This window comes from Myiozetetes cayanensis, unplaced genomic scaffold, assembly GCF_022539395.1.
Source record: "Myiozetetes cayanensis isolate MyiCay16 unplaced genomic scaffold, myiCay2020 scf14, whole genome shotgun sequence".
NCBI classification, from domain to species: domain Eukaryota; kingdom Metazoa; phylum Chordata; class Aves; order Passeriformes; family Tyrannidae; genus Myiozetetes; species Myiozetetes cayanensis.
In genome coordinates this window covers 4,127,709-4,148,727 of record NW_026087048.1, presented here as the reverse complement: position 1 = coordinate 4,148,727, position 21,019 = coordinate 4,127,709, and the positions used below count along the sequence as shown (strand labels likewise).

Below are 21,019 nucleotides of genomic sequence, written 5' to 3'. Positions count from 1 at the left end.
TGGACTATTTCTCCTTCCACAATCCTCATCAAATAAGGGGCACACAACAAATTGCTTATCTCCGATCTGCAATTCTCCCCTCCACCCAGCTGGAAATTTGAATTAATTAATAAACGCCCTTATGTTTTCAAGGTCATGGAAAATGAAGAGCACTCAGCAAAATGGATGCACTGACAGTGAAGGGTGTTTGTGGGTGGGTTTTTTATGTAAATGGAAAAATCTGTGAGGCAGCAGCTCCTTCATCTGTACCATGAGTGCTAAAGTTAGACAACCTAAAAGGAAATAAAGGGAGTGCAAATAAATTATACTTTGAAAAAATGTGACCTTCCCTAGAAAAAGTTTGAGGCTTTCTGGAGCAGCCTCTGATCACACAGCGAGGCCAATGGCACAGTGAAGTCAGGGGGCTTCACGCTGGCTTTGGTCTGTCCCTCACACAACTAAGTGTGCACATAACACACTCTACTTTATGAGCTTCCACAGCTGCCCTGTAAAGCTCAAGCATCCTCACAAATAATATAATTTAGGGAGTAAGATCATAGAATCATGGAATGCTTTGGGTTGGAAGGGACTTTAAAGATCATCCAGTGAAGGTGTCATTCAGGTATAGGACACTTGACAAGTTAGGAATGTCACCACTAGATAAACAGAAACAACGTGTGAACTAACAGGATCAATTCCTGAAGACACACTAAAACCGATTAACTTCTGGGGGAAAAAGGATAATCGAAGATACTGAGCCAGAAGGACCCTTTAATTCTTGTGGGGCTTGAAGGGCAGATTCTCAATCCAATATTCATCTTGACATGGCCAGTGAAGAGAGAGACTGTGAAATATAACTGCAAATTACAGTTGGGGTCCTCAGCACAAGAAAGATGTTGGAGCTGCTGGAGTGAGCCCAGAGGAGGCCACGGAGCTGCTCCAAGGGCTGGAGCCCCTGTGCTATGAGTAAAGGCTGGGAGAGCTGGGGGTGTTCAGCTGGAGAAGAGAAGGCTCAGGCAGATGTCACTGTGGCCTTCCTATACCTTAAGAGAGCTTACAAAAAGTAGGGAGAGGGACTTTTTGAATGGGCAGAGAGTGACAGGACAACAGACAATGGTTTTAAAGTGCCAGAGGGCAAGGTTAGATGGGATATTGTGAAGAAATCCTTCCCTGTGAGGGTAGAGAGGCCCTGGCACAGATTACCCAGGGAATCTGTGGCTGCCCCATCCCTGGAAGTGTCCAAGGCCAGGCTGGATGGGGCTTGGAGCAACCTGGGATAGTGGAAGGTGTCCCTGCCCATGGCAGGGGAGTAGAACTGGATGGTTTTTAAGATCCATCCCAACCCAAATAAGTTCTGGATTCTGTGGGATTCTGGTGCCAAACACAAGTCATCAGACTTTACTTCCACCTTTAGTCATAAATGCATTGATTTAGTTTCTGGTTTTCATTTAAAAATGTAAAGCTTATTGCAAAGGGGCAGATTTTGTCAAGAAAAAAAGTGAAACAGGGTAAAACTGCTGGGTAAAATTCAGTGACTGCAGCTCACATAGCTGGGGAATGAGGTGTCCTAAAACATGAAGCTCCTCAGGACAGCCAAGGCCACCAGAGCACGTACCAGAGCCCAGAACAACACATGGCTTCAACCTCTAAATTCAACTCCCCCACGCTGACACATGTGGGCAGAACTGGGTGAGGGTATTTTGGGAGGGGTACAGAACTGCTGGGCAATAATCCCAGATGCTGTATTTTCATTAGAACTGAGAGATGTGGGCAGTGAGGCTGTGACTGCAACTGTGGGAAACATTAATTAAAGGAATAAACTTCAGGAAATACCACAACTTCTAACAAAGCAACTAAAGTATAAGGTAACACTATTTATTACTGAAATCAAAGCAATAAATCAAGTATTCTGAATAAAGCATTCTCACTAGCCTGTTATTTATGTCTCTGGAGTAATCTCATTCATCCTTTTATCATAGCTGGGTAGAAGCAGATGGGAAGTTGTCAGTACCACAGGGAAACCTCCAGAATTTCTAAAATCTACCTTTTGTACCTCATTTTATCCATTTCATGCACCTGGCAGCCTTGATTTTGTTAATACACTCTCTGTCCAATTTGTATGAGCTACTCCAGTCCATCTCCTGCACTTGTGGCAAATCTACACTCACACTCGATGGTCACGGTGATGTGACTTTATTGTTGCTGTTATTACCTCCATTATTATTAAAAATCAATAATTTAGATGGCTCAGCAAAATGTCCAGGACCAAAATCAACTATTAAACATCTAACAACAGTATTAACACATTATCAAATCCATATCGTGCAGGAATGGATCTCTCTTCCTGCATGGATCTCTCTGTGCTTTTGGCAGAGTTTCTGTAATTTATTGACAGGACCAGGTACTTCTGCAGTGAGAAAATTAACTTGTACCACTGCAGTCTGTGAAGTACATCACAATGATAAACCCTCAGCTCCTATGTGGGATTTGCCTTCTCATCTCTGATGAAACACATTTTAACCTGTCAGTCTCCTGACACTTTTTACCTGTCTCTTTCTTCTACATTTTATTCTGTCATTTTAAAAAACTGGCAGCCTATCTAGCCTTTAAAAAAACCAAAAGAAAACCCCAACAAAACATTTTTAACCATTTCCTTGCATGACTGTTCTCTGAATCAACAACTAATCATGCAATTCCCCAAGGAAATCAGAATCAGCAAGAGCTTGTGTATCAGCCTTAACACAATGCTTGTTTTACTACACAGACATATAAAAGCATAAGGCATTCACATCCAAAAAGCAAAAGCAAACCAGCAGACCCCAGTCAAGCAAAAACCCATGAGCAGATGGAAGTCTCTGATGCACTTGGTTTCCTTCTGCCTCTTTCAAACCCACATTTTGAAATTTTGGTTTGGTAAAATACTAAGCTTTTGTTTTCCCCCTGCAGAAGCCTTTAGCACATCTGCCAGAAATCCCTCTTGGAAAATAGACACGGCAAACAAACTGTTTTCCACAGACTTCATCTGAACTAGAGGAAAAATAGATTCACTACTTGTACTCGTACTGTCTTTCTCTGACAGTAATATTCAGCTTCTTCTGTAGATTCCAAGAAAGTCCCAAGTCTGCAGGCAAATTCTGAATGTTTGACAAGCACAATTTGAGAAATCCTTGTGGGGAAGCAGTGATTAGACAAGGCAACTGGCAGCTGGGAAGCCCACGCTGTATCCCCTGTTTCATTGCTGATTTCTCTGGATGACCTTGTCAAGTCATTTAATGCCTGTGTTTCCCTCTCTGCAGAATGTTTAGATAAACACCTCCCTTTTGGAAACACTGTAAAATTGTTTATTTTGGAATGTTCTCGGATGTTAAAGTGGCTCTGGGGTGTGACATTGGATGAAAAACACAACATCCACATAAATGTCAATCTGGTATTTTATAATAGATTAAAATTCGCAGTTTTATAGATTAACCTTGCATTTCAAGGTTTTGTTTTAGATGAAACAGTAGTCACTCATTCTATTTTAACCTTATCCATCAGCCCAGCCAGCATCATTGCTGCAACCCATAAAAGTAAGAAAAAGCAGGGGGAAAAAATGGCATAAACTTTGTTCTGTTCTTAATTTAAGAAGTATAATTATTTAGACAAGCTTCACCTTGGGCAGGTATGTGCTGCTGGCAGTGGGCAATGCTGGGAACTGGGATTAAAGTTCCTGGGATGGCACCCTTAGGCATGCTGATGGTTTAAGGGAGGCTGGTGGTGATGGGCATCCACAAGCCCGTCCAGGTCAGTCCCAAATGGTACCTGGTTCCTCCCTGCCCCCTCAGTGACCGTAACTGGCTCATGCACATTATTGTTAATGGCCAAGATACGTTCTATAAATGGAATACCTAAGTGCAGTCTTATTATGAGTCATTTCACCATCACTCCTCAGCCAGGAAAGTGTAGCATTCCGTAATTGTAGGAGCGAACTAGTAACACAGAGAGGGAGTAAAATGGGGAGAAGAGTGCAATTTTGATTTATTAATCCAGCTGTTGGCCCACGCTGGTTTAAAAACATCCAGCACACACTGAGAAGAGCTTTTTTTGAGAGACCCCACTTCAGGTACCACAAAAGCCCTGTTGCAACTCTGTGAGGCGAGCACCACACCAAGAATGGAAAGGCAGTTGAGAGTGTAGGACAGCGTTTTTCCAGGGACCTGCCGTGTTTCACCTGCAGAAGGATGTGTGCTGACATCGTGGCCGGCTTCCATGGGCATTTCTCTAAGGGCACTGACAGCCCACGGGAGTTTCATTTCCTCATCCTCCTCATCCTCCTCCTCGCTGCGCCGTCCAGACCGCGCTCCCTCACACCCCACAAAATGGCGGCCGCGCGCGCCGCGGGGTTCGCGCTCCGCTCTCCCCTCGGCGCCGCCGGGCAGAGCCGCCGCCTCGGCACGGCCGGAGGCTGTTGGGAGGAGGAGGAGGAGGCTGTAGCCGCGCTCCCCTCGGAGGAGGAAAGGGGAAGGAGAGAAGGACAGCAGGAACACAGGAGGTGGCGCAGAGCCCCGCCGAGGCGAGCGGAGCCACCGCCCCGCGGCTCGCGCGCCCCACCGGCAACAGAACGAGCGGCACGAGCGCCAGCGCCTCGCGCTGATTGGCGAAGCGACTCCCGCCACGCGCTCTCTCCTCTCTCCTATTGGCTCCCGCTTCCCGCCCGGCTCCCGCGCGCCGCCCGCCGCCCCTCCAGGGCTCTCGCCCCCTCAGCGCCCTCAGGCCGCGGTCTCGGCCCGTCATCGCCCCATGGCGGCGGCCGGCGGCGTTCGCGGCTCAGAGCCCGGCCCGGGCGCAGCGCCGGGCGGTGCCGGCGACACCTCCCTCCTCGGCAGCGCCAAAACGTGGCCCTTGAAGCGCTATGGCCGCTTCCTCCCGCCGAGGGACGGGGACGATGAGGGGCAAAACACCTCGTGGAAGGTGCTGGGGGCGGCGGGGCGGTGTGCGGTAACTGGCTCCGCTGTGAGGCATGCAGGGTTACATGAGGCCTTCAGGTGTGTTTTTCAAAGTCCAGAGCTAATGCAGGAATCTGCAGAAGTTTTGCTTCGTGAATTATTAGTGTCAGCAGATCAGAGGTAGATTAGTTAGTAGCCCGAATTTTCTATTTTTATTCTTTCATTCAGCAGTGACCTGTGGTATTGAAATGTAGAGATCAAGTTAGAAGAGTCCAGAAGGTTGTTTAAAGTAGTTAAAACTGGATATCGAGCTATAATTAATAAAAAAGTCATAGAATGTGCCTCCTGTTTTGGGAGTGTAGGGCAAGTTGCACCGAGCTTTGAAACCTTTTGTTTTGCATTAGAAAGGGCAATTACAGATTCTGTGCTTATAGGGACAGATTTTTTTTGTCTCTCTTTTTGAAGGTGTTTGAATCAAATGAAGAATCAGGCCCTCTTGTCCTTACCATTGTGGTTTCTGGCCATTTCTTTATTTCCCAAGGGCGAACAGTTCTGGTGAGTTTCTCATGTACAAAGAACATTTCTCCCTTCGTGTTACCATCAGTATTAACTTCATTTCCCTTCCCAGCTTCACCTTCTGTCCCACTGAATGGAAACTGCCAGTTTTGTTTTGCTCGTGGTAACTCTCATGTTTGCTTTCTCTTCAGATTTATCAGAATAAAGCTAAATGCATTATTTCATACTGAGGCACAGCATTTTTTCTGTGATTCTAAAAGTCTAGATTAAGAGGTAATGGTAAGTGCTGCTGATGTTGACAGGTAATTTATGGTTGGTTTTCACGATCCTTCTGCCTAAGAAAACAGGGAAAATACATCATTAAGAAAGAGATAAAACTATAATTTCCAGCTAATTTCTTGCCATTGACCTGTTAGTATTTTGGTTTGATAATTTGGTTTATCAGAGGGTTTTTTCTGTGTTGCATAATATGACCTAACGTAACAACATACATCTTTAGGAGATCACATAAGAACTATAAGGTTGTGGCAACTGATTTTCCTGTGGCCTGTGCTTATTTAAGCGTAACCAGCTACTAAACTAAAGACTTCACAATGACACCAAAGAGGTTAAAAGGAAAACTCTGTCTAGGAGGAGTGGGTTTTATGCTCATGACAGAGAAGGCCTTGCTGGAAGGTGGAATGAAGTGTGTTCAGTGCATATCACCAGTACTCAGTGATGATAACAAGTAGGAACTGGCTGATAAATATATTAGAAAGCTATTACAAACCACTGAAAGATGCTGCAGCATAAAGATAACAAGGCTTTTTAATACAAAGTGTGTAAGAGACTGTGTTGCAGCTTTAAATATGTATAAGCTTATAAATTAGTTTTTACTGTGCCTCTTAAACGGTCTTAAACTTACAGAAATTTAAGTCTAAGGGGAGAACCAAGGATATCCTTGAGTTTTTTGGCCTGTGAGTATGTTAGGTGTATTGAATAGATAATGAATGAGCTAACAGAGAGCTGTCAGTGTGGAGAGCCCTCACACAAGACATGGCATTTGGCTCATATTTCATGAGGACAAGGTAAAAATGGAACATGGAAAGTATTTTAACAGTTGTGTTGAATAAGAAAAAGGGATGGAGTATTGAAAATGTAGATAGAAATGAGAATTGCTGCCATCTCTTAGCAAATTCTGCTTGGAATGATTCAGTGCAGGATGCTTCTCTCCAGGGGCTGATCCTGTTCCCAGTGTCCCAGTCACATGGCAGCCACTGTTGGTAACTAGCATCCTGCATGACTCTCAATGTCCTTGAAATAACCATATACAATCTAACTGCAAGTAAGGTTTAATACCTAATTAAAGACCAAACAGACACAACCAAAAGCCGCAGCCCTTCAAAAACTGCGTCTGGCAGAGGCTGAGTCTGGCAAGTAACAGGGGCAGATAAAAGTGTGTTGTTGGAAGGGATGAAGTATCAGAAAAGCTTTATAAAAACTTGGCTGAGAAAAGCACTATCTTGCAGCTCTTGGGTTTAGTGGCTAGTGAAGCTGTCAGGCAGCTGCCTTGCATGAAATGCCAGATGAGGAACTTCTGGGATCTGTCAGGACTGTTTCAGCTTCTTAAAGATACTGAGATAGTGCAGTGATTATCACATAGTGCACAAGAGAGGTGGAACAGTCGTGCTCGGTTAAATGTGACCAAAATGTAATACTGAGAGTTTAACAAAAAAGGTTTTTGTTTTGTTTTTTTTTTTTTAACATTTATTTTGGCAATGCTTCTATACCAACCTTAAGGCAAACACCAGCATTTTCTTAAGTGTTAAAGTTACAGGAATTTGGTTTTACAACCTGTCGGTTCCTTTGGGTGCACTTGTGCCTGGGATCGTGGTGGAGGTGTGTTCTGGGCACACAGGACTACACTGGTGTGCGAGGCACCGGTGCAGACGTGCCTGGGTATATTTGTCAGAGACTGGAGGAGTTGCAGTCCTCCCACTTTTCCTCTTAAACATCTTTGAGTGGCTGAAAAACCCACCCAAAAAATTACAGACTGGTTTGGGCTGGAAGGACCTCAAAGCTCATCTCATTCCACCCCTTGCCATGGGCAGGGACACATTCCACTATCCCAGGTTGCTCCAAGCTCAGTCCAGCCTGGCCTCAAACACTTCCAGGGATGGGGCATTTTGCAAACTCCTTATTGAGATGCCATATGACAAAACACCAGCTTGCAGCTCAGGCTGCTACTGCTGTAAAAATAATCAGCAATGGTTAATCTCAGTGGTTCTATCTCCCTCTAGTCTCCAGCTGTCAGGAGCTGTCACAAACCTGTCACAATATTTAAACAGGCTTTGTACATGCCGTGTTCTGGAGTCTGTCACAGACCAAATCCGCTCACTGGGGGTCCATTATCATGGACATCCTGTCACAGGGGAAACGGCACAAATTTCTGCACCAGAGGGAATGCATCAAGTCTGATGGAATGTTGCCACTGTTGGGATGATTTTACTTGTATTCTCATTTCTTCTTGCTGGCCTGGGCTACTGACTATTGACTGCCCTTCTGATTGCCAAGGTGTTCTCCAACACCTTCGTGCTGCCTCACTCACTGGCAGTGAAATTCCCTCTGAGGTGCTCACACAACTGTTTCTTGCTATGTCGTAACTGCATCCTTTAAGTTGTTGGTGTCTTGTCTTTTGATCTATCTTCTAATCCCTACTTTTCAGACCTTTTGATGTGCTACAGGCTCCTGGGTTTGAGGGAACTGGATAACAATTATCTTAGCTTTGTACCTCTGCACAGGAACGTGGGGAGGCACAAGATGTGTGTCAGAGGAACACCATTTCCTTCTCAACATGCATAACAACTGTATTTTTGTAAAATTTTCATGGATGAGTAATAAAAGGATTTTTTCTAGTTTTGACCTTCTTACAACATTCACTACAACTGCATTTGCACAAAACTGAAATAGCTGTGTAGAAAAGGAAATTCCTATTTCATTGATGGCTGGATTAACATGATCCGTGCTAGGAACAATATTCAAGTGTTTCTGACTTGCTATCAAAATATTTTCTCTATGATGGGTATATTTATGTATTTTCTTAGTCTTTTTTGTTTTCTTTGAGCAGGAGAGTTAAGAAAACCTTTTCCTTAAAGAGTGATAGTTACTTAGAGTCCAGTGAACCTACGGCTCTTTTATTATCGTTTCTAAGAACAATATTTATAAAATAGCAATAAAATTTTCACATATCCTAACAGCTTTAATAAATACAGAAACAACTGTTTTCCTTTCAAAATACAATCTACTCCTTGCACTCAGCCAAATGGAATGAAGAGGAGGGTAAATGGAACTTCAGAGCCCAGAACATAAAAATCCCTGATGCGTAATGCAAATTAAAGAGTGTTTTGCTTTGTTTTGGGTTTTGTGGTGTTTTAGTTTTGGTTTTTTGGTTTTTTTTTTAAACAAAGATCTTCATTTGGAATTAAATTATGTAACATATTTTAGGACTTGTTTTTGCTGCAGTGTTGCCTAACAGACTGCATATTTGATGGCAGAAAAGCCTCATTCTTGCATACTGTAGACAACGGAATTTTACAGGAATATCTCAACAGCATCTCTGTTAGTGTCTGGCCATACTCAGGATACATCACGTTCTGTTTACCACAACTCTTATTTCCTTTTCCCCTCTTTGAATCAACACATCATGAAAATGATATTTTGGTGTTTTATTCAGTGCAATTATTTCTGGTGCTAGAATTCATAATATCCTACAAATTAAACAAATTGAAATTGTGAAGAGGACTTTCTTAATGGGATAAAATTAATCCAGAGTAATTGATTTGTGACCTGATCTTTTGAAGTGCAGACTAAATGTCCTTAGTGCCCTCCTGGTCCCCTCATGACTTCCAATAAGCTACCAGTGCTTAGGGTACAGTAGATTCTAACTCATTAATTAGGCAAGCATTCAGCAGACATTCTCATGTTCCTGATGCTCTCTTTGCAGGGCCTGAGACTCGGGCACCAAATTTTTGAGATGATATTCACAACAGTGCCTTGGGCAGAGATGGTCCCTGTGCAGTAAATGAGGACACTTGACAGAAACCCAGGCAGTGAGCAGGCTGCTAACGCTGCTTAGTGGTGGTACACTGCAGAGCTCCAGGAAGCTGTTCTTTTATTGAAGGTCCCATGATTGCTACTTGTAAGAGTGGAAGGAATCTTAGTTTTGGTGACTTATTTAGTACCACAGTCATAGTGCAAAAATTTCAACTTTACTTTGTTCATTTCAACACGTGCTGTTGATGTGATTGTTTTGGGCAAGCTGAGTGTCCTGCATTCCATTTATGTTTGATGTAAAAGGCTGCTGATCTTGCCCTAGTATCTCTACTGTTAATGAAGTGTATTTACTTTGCAAAGTTAGAGTTCAGTGTATGCTCTTTGATCTAGGGACGTACGCATTTTGCATCATGAATTAATGAGAAAATTCACAGGATGCCCTGAAGAGCTTTAGCCAGGTACACCCATGGGCATCCTGCTCCCCTCTCTGCGTCCCTGGACAGGGGTCACTGCTGAAGTGTAGTTGAGAGGAAAAAACCCCAACAAATCAGGTTCTCACTGTGACATATCAAGGTCTGTCCTGAGTTAGGGGCTTATCTTTGCTACTCACCCCTTCAAGGGGCTGAAGTTTGTACCCATCTGGGGGAACTCTTTCTAGAAAGGAAACTCTTGCTCCTGCACTTTGGCCAAAGATTTTCGGTTCTGTGCCCTCAGTGGGGGATGGTGTGTCCTGCATTTCCCATTTCCTTTAGCATTCCTGCCTCTGGACACATGGAGCACTCTGTTTAATGAGTTCAACCCTCGTGTTCTTTTCCAGAATCAAACAAGCTTAATAGCAAGATTGAAGATTCTAAGAGATTAAAGGTAAAAAAAAAATGGCATACAAAAAGATAATGCAGAGCTTAGCACCCTTTTATTCCTTACTCCTGGCTGCCTGCCTTGATTGTTGGGGTTGGAAATTTTTGCAGGGACAACTTTCTGCTTCCCTGCCTCTACAGGTTCTCTTGTTTGGGGATTATTTTTATTTTGTCGTGTTGGCATTTGTGCTCTTAACTTGGTTTTTGAGACAGCTCATACTGCAGAAATAAAACTTAATGTATTTGGCCTTATTTAGATCTTGGAAAAAGATACAAGTGAGGAAAATTTGTACTTCCAGGTGTGTTACAAGGTAATACTGAAGTTGGGAATGAAATTATGTTCCAAGTTTAATTTTCACAACTTTTATCTTTCAGCTGGAAGTACAACTTTATTCTAAATACAGTCATTAATGAAGAGTTTTCATTTTTTAAAATAGAAAACCCCTCATTGTGGCAGAAAGTGTAAAACAGCAACTCCTTTTTTGGGAAGGCAATGAGTTTAAAATTGCTATTTTTCAGATAGATGCAAGCATTTGATTTAGAATCTCTATGCCAAGTTTCCAAAATGCACAGTTTCATTTCTTATAATAACCTGTTAAAAACTGAATCCTTATTAAAGTGATCAGCATCAAAACACTCACCTGTGAACATGTTCTCCAGTTTTGCTTGTTTTCCAAAAGAATCTCAGTTTTGCCTGTTCTTTAGTGTTCTGTATAACACCTGAACACAATTTACAAGCTTTCTCAGACTGTCTGCTCTCACCTCTTTATTTTTACTGTCTTTTGAGATAAGGGTTATTAACAGCCTTCACAACTACAGTATTTTTGTTCTGTTTTGATTAGAACCACCCAGTGCAGATACCTGAAATAATATTACCATTCCTTTGTTGCCAAATTAGGCGCTGTTCCTCGGTGTGAATGTTAAATTATAATACCTTGAATATTAGAGGTGATAAATGTTGGTATTTGAAGCTTAACAAACAACACCTGCAAGCTCAGTAGCAAATGCTCTTTCCGAAGAGATTTCTCACCGTGCCTGAGCCTCGCTGTGGTGAGCAGAGCTGTGGGCAGTGCCTCCCTCCCCTGAAAATGCCAGGTTATTTAACCCAGCCCTGTCTGTTCTGGGCAGGCCTGCACGAGGTTGCACGAGGGGTGCTCAGAACAGCAGAGCTTCCAACCCCTCCCCACAAAAGTGCTCTCCCAAATCTCGGCTCTCTCTGGCAGGGCACTGTGAGCTGTTCCGTGCTAGTTTTGCTGCCCACTTGTGTCCTGGTAGATCACCTTGGGAAGGGAGCAGATTAAGGGACTGTCACAGGTGCCTCCCTGGAAACTTTGGAAGTAGATTGCTCTGTTTTCCAGGGAACTGTGTCCCCTGGTGCTGCCCAGCCTGTGTCAGAATGGTGCTGAGGCCTTTGGCTTTTCTGCCCTCTTGCCTCAGTTACCAGCCAGCACCACTCTGGCAGCTGTGCACTGGGACAGTAATTAATACAATGAACTTCTCTGATCTCATCTGAACTCATCATTCCTTGGAAATGCACATTCCCAGTCCGTGGGATACCCAGCTGAGTCCTTAATAGATAACATTATACACCTTATACATTCATTCTAACTGTGAACCCAGAGAAGAAACTCTTACAGTTGCATTTCATGAGCCTATTAGAAGTGGCAGCCCAAACTGGAGAATGTGTCTCGCTGTGGCATTCCGGGTTTTCTTTGTCTTCTTTAATACTGGTTGGAATTTAAGGGCAGATCAGATTATGTTTGTGACCAAAAAAACACAAACAAACAAAAAACCAAACAAAAAACAAACCAACAACAAAAAAAGGTTTTTCCTCCCAAGCTGTTGTTTACACATAGTTTTGTTTGAAAACATCTGCCTTGTGAATGAGTGAATCCAAACTAATTGATGCAAGCCTGCCTAGCTGAACTGGTACACGAATAACATTTTTTAAATATATATTAATTTTTAGTTCAGATAGGGTTGCAATCTGACAAAAAATGTTCCTGTGCTGCTTAGCACCAGAGGGTTTCCAGATGATCTAATAAAATAATACTTATAAATAACATGCAATACCTTCCAAAACAGATCACAGAGCTCATTGCCCAGCAGCTTTTTGAATGCTGAAGTGTGAAGTCAGAACAAAAGTATTTCCCAGTCAATGCTGGTGATGGCTGTAAGGCAGGACCAGCATTACTGCCTTCTCTGCCTCGAGGAAGGTGTGGTCACATCTTGCCTGCTTCCAAAACATTTGGGAAACATCTTGTTTTCTGCTTCAGCTTAATTCACTCAGAGTCCTCCCTCTGAGAAACTGAGATTTTTGTCAGAGATGTAGGGAACAGTTTGGCTTTGCCTCTGTTTTCTTCCAAGTGCAGTCGTGGAGAATGACAGGAGTCGTCGGTGCCTGACTGAATGTTAAAGAACAAGCTTAGAAAAGTGCTGCCATTTTTCTTTTCACGTTATAAACATCTGAGCTCTTGTGTCCCTGCCCATTTCTAGGCTGCCTTTTTAATCTATTCTGGTTAATCTTACACTGCCATCTGGCTTTGCTCCTGCCCAGCTCTGCCTGGAGCAGCAATGGATGCTGCCTGCTCCGGGAGCAGCACAGCCGCTGTTCCCTGCTCTGTCAGCGCGGTGGCAGCACCAACCTGCAGGGACTCCTTGTTGCTCTCAACTAACTCACCTGAATTCACAGGCACAGGCACAGCTGCCCAGAGGAGCTGTGGCTGCCCCATCCCTGGAAGTGTCCAAGGCCAGGTTGGACAGGGCTTGGAGCAACCTGGGCTAGTGGAAGGTGTCCCTGCCCAGGGCAGGGAGTGGAATGGCATGAGCTTTAAGGTCCCTTCCAGCCCAAACCATTTTGTGATTCATAACTGTGTCATTGTTGACAGAGAATTGTCCTTGTTAAGATTCTCACTTTGCTGTAATTCAGGCAGCCTCAAATATAATCTGTGTCGACTGAGGTAACATGGAAAAGCCATGAGGAATAGAATAAACCTTAACATGGTGCAAAATTTGCCTTATTTGCTGCTTAGAACTGAAGAAAATCTAGAGGATCCTGACTAATGACAATTACTGATGTAAATAGTTTAACAGTGGAGTTCACTCTGCAGAGCCGAGTTTGTGTGAAACCTTCCCTCTGCTTTTTCAGGCAGTTTGCACATGCAAGATCAGGTCTGGTGCATTGCTGAAGGGCTGCACTGAGTTTTTAAATTTTATTTAGCTCTTCTTAGTTATTTATTTCTGCTTGGCAATTTACAATCAACCCAAGGTGCAAGAGGAAAGAAAATATATTCTGCTTTGTTCTTCAGTTAAACTTAAATTTCAGTTAAATCATATTTTGGGGTTGCAGTTGAATAATCAGGAATATGTAAATAAAAATTCCAAGTGCTGTTTTTTCCCAGCTTGTTTTACCTCAGAAACAGGAGACATAAAAGGAGGAGAACCTGGGAAACGTCAATAAAATAGTTGGTAGGAAAGTTAAACGGTGGCTGCCTTTTATGGTTTCTTTGAAAACAGTTATTAATTAAAGGAGACTACATTTGTCCAACCTTCATCTACAGTGAAAGGAAAAACACTGTAAAACCAGACTGAATATGGGAGCAGCTATATTTAAATAAACACAGTTGGTGTGTCTCCAAAACAGAAACTACCTAAACAGGGCAAGCACAAGTGGGCATAAGTTAAAGTGGCCCAGTGAAGGAACAGGATAGTAGAATTTGGGGGTCTGGTTGCACTTCTTCCCATGGCTCACGAAGGGAATTCTTCCTGTTGTTTTGACCTCGAGGCCTTTCACACCTTGGCAAGTCCTAGCTTAAGGCACTGGAGTGTTCAGTGCAGACACACTGCAAGGACTGGCCCATCATACCTGCTGTCAGCACCTGCTTTACCGTGCTCAGGGCAATGCTTTACCCCCTCTGACCCCAGATCTTTTGGGAATGATACTTACCTGCTGTCAGACATTCTGGAGTCTCTCATGGCACGTGATGGGATCCAGTTTGCCTTGGTTCAACCTCTCACTGCTTTTTAGACTGTAAAAGTGCAGTTAAAAACCTACATGCAATTGCTGCCTGAGGTTATAGAGCCAGTGCCAGCACAGCAAAGGAGCAGAATCACTGAGGTGATTCCTGTACCAAAATAGAATGGCAGATGGTTTTCCAGCCTGGACCTGCCTGAGATGGACAGTGACTGTGGCACACTGCTGGTGGCCCAGGATGGACAGGAGTTGTGGGGTTTGACCCTTAGGACCCCTTGAAAAGCAGCCCGTGCCCAAGCCATGGTTGTTGAAAGCGCTGTGAGTTCACATAAAACAGGTGCCTGATTTCCTCCCTGCCCTTAGATCTGTTAATTGTTTATTTTTAACCCTGGACTTTGCTAACTAAAGGCTCAGAGTGCCTGGGGAGGCACAGTCTGTAGCCTTGCAGTTGCTGTGTGACATTTCCACCTTCCTGGGGTGTTCTCACAGGATGCTGAGCAGCCCAGCTAGGGTGACAAGGCTGACAGTACTGCAACTGGAGTACAAAAACATCTTTATCTAATTATCAGAGCTGTTGCTTGTTTCCCTGAGTGCCATCTGGAGCAAAGGCCTCCCTGGATAAAGCAGGTGCTGTCCCATTCCCCGGCTTTGCCTGCCCTCTGCTGCCCTCCCGGGCAACTTCAGCTCTAACTGCAGCTGCTTCATCCTGCACTTCATCGAGGCTTTGATAACATGCACAAATAGAAAACAGAAATGGAAATTAGAGCATACCTTGACATGGTGGTGTTACTGGAGCTACGGATTTAATCCCTAGAGTGGTAAAAATTCCATATTGGCAGCTGTTTGACAGATACAAAAATTGCATGAACACAGTGACTAATCTTCATTAGGGATTTAATTACATCACATAACTGAAGCGTGTGCTGCCAAGTGTTGCATATTTGCTGTGCAAGTGTTTTGTGTCCTGCTTTATTTCAGGAGGGCTTTTCATTGATTGATTCCCACAAGTGGCTGAAGATAGTGAGGAGAGTAGACTGCCTGCTGCTCCGGGCACAGGCAAAGGTGAGTTGAGCTGCTTTCAACACTTCTAATAGTCACTAAAACACTGCTGATTTTCTGGAGAAAATGTCTTAATATTGGCTATGTTAAACCAGAAATTGTAAATCATCTATATAAATCAGAATTTTATTTTTTTTTTAAACTCTAGATGCTAAACAATCGAGTCATCTTGTGTCTTTTGTAAGTGCTAATGTTCAGCGGTTTTAGCCTGCTCTCTGAGAGTTAGCTGCTAAAGCAGATGGTGTAATAAATACCAGTCCAGCTATCTGCCATGGCTAACATTTAAAAAGATGAAGTGAATTTCTTCCATGACTCAGACTTCACTTTGGCAAACAAACTGTCCAAACAAGCAATTATTTAGGCATTTTGTGGCCCCTGGCACAATAGCAGTAGGTTGGTGGTTCAAGTATTTGGTACTCAAGGCAACAAAGGGGATGTGTAGGTTTCTGGTCTTCCCCTCAGATCTCACAGTAAGTGAATTGTTCACCTTTAAATAATCAAACAGCACTTGTTACAATTTATACACAAATCTTACAGGTTTTTGGTTCTTAGATAAACTCTGATACTTACTCCTAAAGTATGTTACTGTTTTAAATTCATGGCTTGTGCCTGAAACTGAAACATCTTTGCCTTGTGGTTTTTATCAGCTTCTTATAAAACATGGCCTGTCACTGCAGACAAGTCTCCCCTGGGGCAGGAATTGGTGCTGATGACTCAGGAGTTTGTTCCCTTTGCCATTAACAGGCCCAGTCCCCCAGCACAGGGATTCTGCTGCATCTCTCCAGGAACAAAAAACATCACAGTCTGGCTTAACAAATCTCTGAGGGACAGTTCAGGCAAGGAGGAATATTTACATAGTCTGAAATAAATCTGGTGCATCTAAATGTTTACTTACCTCAAATTCACGTGGCAGACTGGATTTAGTGGCTCTGCAGTGGTTCTACCATACCCTTTATGTCCCAAGTTGTAGCTGAAGTGATGCCTTTAATGCTGTCAGTGTATGAAGCTTCTGTGCTCATCTTTCTGATAAATTTGGCATTTATCTTGTAAGTACTTGTTTTTTCTAAGTCATTAATACTGCACTTATAGTGAAACTTAGTATGATTTCAGTAGGGCATTGTGAACTCTAAGCAGAATGAGGCTGGAGCCTCTCATATAAACAGGAGCAAGGTGAAAGTTCTTAATATTCTTACAATAAGTCATTTCACTGCATATTGTTTTCATTGACCTCAGCCCCCCACCCCAGGATGGAAGAAGTGCAAATCCAGGTGACTCAGGGTTCTTTAATACATCAGCTTTAGGTTCAGGTGTGACTGCCCAGTACTCAGGTTATGTCAAGGTTTACCTTGACATCATCTCAGCTCTCTTTCCAGAAAGGAAGAACATTTCATTGCAAAGTCAAAAAAGGGTAACTAAAACAAGTGGTCTTCCAAAGTCTCCAAAAGGAAATCAAGTTAAGTTCCCTTTCTGTCATTTTAATGAGAACTTACCTGTCTGGCATCTCACAGACCAGTTCTTGGTTTTGTGCAGCTCTGCAGTTACATCTTAGTTAATCAGAGCAAATACAACCAGGCACTGTAAAATGAGGGCTACACTTCACATTAGTGTGAGGTTTTTCCCTCCAAAGGGCAAAAAGACAAAGTTTTATGCTTACACTGCCCTAAAAATCATTTTATGTGATACAAACAAAACAACAGGCATGTAAACACAGGGGCTGTCAGGAAGAGCTGGCTCGTGGCTGAGACAGAAATCCTTACACCGAGAGCTGTCCCTGCACTTGGTACCTGCAGCCTGGCAGTGTGTCCAGCTCAGAGGATGAACACTCCAATAAGCCAGGCTGGCCCAAGGAAAATTCGCTGCTTTTCTAATAGTTTGACTCTTTTAAATTGGAAAGTTCAAGATCAAACGAGAAGTCCCATTAATTTACTCCCTAAACATTCAACATGCATCTGCCTTACATCAGCTCAGGGTGCTTAGGCCAAGCTTATCACACACAGCAGACTCTGCCATCCCCATTTCAGGGCAGTTTGCTGGACCTCAGGCACTTAAAAATATCTGTTGTGGTACAGCCTGACAACCTATACTGGGGGTCAGAGTTATCTGGGTTTCTTTCATTTTGAGTAGCATTTCACTGTTTAAAGCAAGACATTGGGATTTCCTGCACTCCCTTCAATGTGTTGGCTTCTGTTCCAGGAACATTCAGGTGAAAGCCAAACAATGTTCAGGTTTAGCTACACACAGGTAGACCAGGTAGGTAGGAAGGGCTGGGTTTGATCCATCAGGAACAAATCCCAACTGGAACATACCATTCCCAGAACTTCTAGTTCAGATTCCAGAGTTAACTTCTTGCTGTAGTGTCATGCCATTTTTGTCACAGAAAACTCAAGTTGGCCCATCCTTACAAGATACTACTTGCAGCAACAATAAAAAAAACCCTGTGTGTAAAAACTGTTGTCATGGCAAGGTTTGTTCATGTGACAATACCTTTAATTAGTGACAGGTGGTCCTGCATCTCTTACTTACCCTTTTCTTACATATTTTTGACTGATTTTCAAATTTAGCTGCTGGGAAAAAAATGAAAATACAGCAGGGAAAACATGTTAGTTTTTAAGTTGGTGCTGTGACCCAAGAATCCATTACCCGCTTCCCAACTTTAACAAGCAGGGATTTCATAAAATCAAAGCAGTTTGAGGGCTTTCACAGTTAATTTACTTCCCCTGTGGTTTCTGAGCAGAACGAGTGCCGCATGTTCCGAGTGCAGTTCGGTGGGAGTTCCAAGGAGGAGATGCTGGGACACTGCTGCAGTTGTGTTCACAAACTGTCCGAGTACGTTCCCGTGCACGAGGCTGAGGAGCAGAGCCAGCAGCTGTACCACGGCCTCAGCCAGGAAAACCAGGGCATGGACCCCGAGCATGGAGTAAGTCAGAACACACACACAAGGAAAACCAGCTACTGGTGCTGGAGCTGGAAATTACGTTTCTGGCAACTATGAGACCATGTCCACGAGATATGAGTTGGGACCCACCTGGCAGATTTTCAAATTAATGGTACAGGGTAAAAAAATGAGCAGAGCCATTGAGTAACCCTGTATTGTGTCTTCTTTTGGGTTGCAGTGGTAGTGATTGCTACAACTGCAGATTTACAGGAACAGAATGTTTCCCCTCTCCAAGACAAAGCTCTGAGATGTAAACGAAAAAGGCAGAAAGTTTCTGAGGGTGACTTATTCTTAAATACATGCTCTCTTGAGTTTAGATCCATGTGAAGGAAGCAGCATGTTCCTGTGAGCATTCATATAAAGCTTTTTTTAAAAGTTACTTCTAGGAAGTAGTTTAAAACTTAGACATGAAATCATGGGCCTGGAGTTAAATGGCCGTATCTTTGATTTTTAAAGACTTGAGCAGATGTGCATGCAGGTTCCATAAAAAGATGCCTTTTTACTGCATAAGGTAGCTGAGCACATTCCCTTCCCGTCAGCTCTAAAAATGGAACTACTTCCCTCTTGCACATACCCACACTCTGCTTGGTAACAAGCCCTTATTTGCATTTGATATTTTCCAGCCAGATGAGTCTCTACAAGATTCCTGCACAAGCCTTGGAGAAAGAAGATCTGTAGCGCAGCTAGCACAGGTAAAAACACAACAGACCAATATTTAGATCCTTCAGCTGAATGTGTCAGCACAGAGAGAGAATGAACTCAGATTCCATAAACATCTGGTAAATATCTTCCCTGAGCATCAGGATGCCATCATCCACAGCAGAAAACATGGGATCTGTGTCAATCCCAGGTATGTGGGGGTGTAATTACTCCATTTGCATATGAACAAATGGCACACTGAGAGCAACTAAATACCCAGAGGCAGCATCCCAGTGAATGGCTTTGGCACTGGTTTGACTCTGCAGAAATGACTTCTGCAGGCAGAGCTGAAATCTCAAAATACCAATCAGAGAAACATGATTTGGGCGGGCTAGGACCTCAAAGCTCATATCCTTCCACCCCCTGCCATGGGCAGGACACCTTCCACTATCCCGGGTTGCTCCAAGCCCTGTCCAGACTGGCCTTGGACACTTCTAGGGATGGGGCAGCCACAGCTGCTCTGCACAACCTGTGCCAGGGCCTCACCACCCTTCCACCTCACAGGGAAGAATTTGCTCCCAATATCCCATCTAACCCTGCCCTCTGGCAGTGAAAGCCACTGCTAATTGTCCTGTCCCTCCATCCCTTGTCTAAAGTCCCTCTCCAGCTCTCCTGAAGCCCTTTTAGGCACTGGAAGGGCTCTAAGGTCTCCCTGGAGCCTTCTCATCCCTGCCCTGCAGCAGAAGATTCCATATTCAATGGCAGCTCTCCAGGTAAATAACTGGAAATGAACTGTCGCTCCTTTACTAGGAATTTGGACCAGTGCAGGAGATGGATGAGCAGGAAACTCTACTCTTTCCATCTTCTGTTTTTGCAGTTGTTTCTCTGGGTCTTTCCACAGTCATAGGGTGATCACAGAACCCCAAACCTCTTTTGGGTTGGAAGGGACCTTACAGTTCATCTCATTCCCACCCCCTAGCACAGGCAGGGAATGATCCATGTTCTTTGCATCAGTGCTACAAGGGACAATTCCCATGCTCCCTATTAGATGAATCTGTCATCCCTTAAACACAGATGGTTCCATCAGGCTGTGCCTTTCTCCAGGCATTGCCTGTGGATGCTGGAGGCAGCCAGGGCTTCCACAGCCCATGTCCTGCATCCTCCACTCTGCTGCCACTCATTTGATTTACACTGACCAGTGATAAAATGCCCAGAGTTCTCCCACCACCAGAGGAAAAAGCTAAGGGAGGTGGTTAAACAGGGATGAAAAAGATGTTTTAGCACTTCAAAAGCCCCATGATTTACTTCTACAAGACATTTTACTAAGTTAAGACCTTGGAAGTGCACACCTGTTATCCCTACACAATTCATGTGGCAGTGTGGATGCTTCATGTGGGATCCACTGCTCTGACACGGAATGGAAGCCACACTGCCCAGGAAACTGGCACTTCCAGTGTAAATTTCCAATTGACGTAATTGCAGTGAAATTTGACATTGTGTAAAAACTACACTGGGATCAGAGCTGGGCACCAGAGAAAATCCTGCAGACAAGCAGTCCTACCTGATCAGGGCATCAACAGCACTGAACCAGGGCAGATCCGTCTTGATCCAGTGTCAGAGGAAACTGGGATGTACGTGTGTTGTTCGGGCCCTGCTGTGTCCGAGGGCAGTGCAACCCCTCTGGTTTGTTCCTTCCCCAGTCCGTGCTGAGGAGGAGGCCCGAGCTGCCCCTGGCCTACAGGCACGTGGTGTGGCCTGCACAGGAGCTGGGGCCCTTCATCCGCCTCTGCCTCATGGACCAGCACTTCCCAGCCTTCGTGGAGGACGTGGAGAAGGAACTGCAGAAACTCACAGAAGGTTGAGAAATGCCACTGTGTACCAAAATGATTAAATTGTTGAAAAACAAAGACCCCTGGGGTTTTTTGTCAGTGTTTTATTTTTAAAAACAGGTGAATCCACTTTTTATACATCATTGCACTTCAACAAATACACAGAACACGAGTTCATGCAGCTACAGTTACGCACATCATGAGAACCCTGGTAGGTCTATTTCTACAATCTTTAAATCATGAGAAATTACAGTGTCAAACTAAAGAGGAATAAC

At 43.8% G+C, this 21,019-nt stretch overlaps 1 protein-coding gene across 1 annotated transcript; it reads left to right on the top strand.

The window, feature by feature from the left end:
• The first annotated feature begins 4,758 nt into the window (after positions 1 to 4,758).
• REC114 (REC114 meiotic recombination protein) lies at positions 4,759 to 20,777 on the top strand. Its single transcript, XM_050309105.1, has 6 exons — positions 4,759 to 4,929; positions 5,370 to 5,459; positions 15,261 to 15,344; positions 18,076 to 18,258; positions 18,900 to 18,968; positions 20,616 to 20,777. The coding sequence occupies exons 1-6, from the start codon at positions 4,759 to 4,761 to the stop codon at positions 20,775 to 20,777; spliced, it is 759 nt and encodes a 252-aa protein (XP_050165062.1).
• Positions 20,778 to 21,019: the final 242 nt, after the last annotated feature.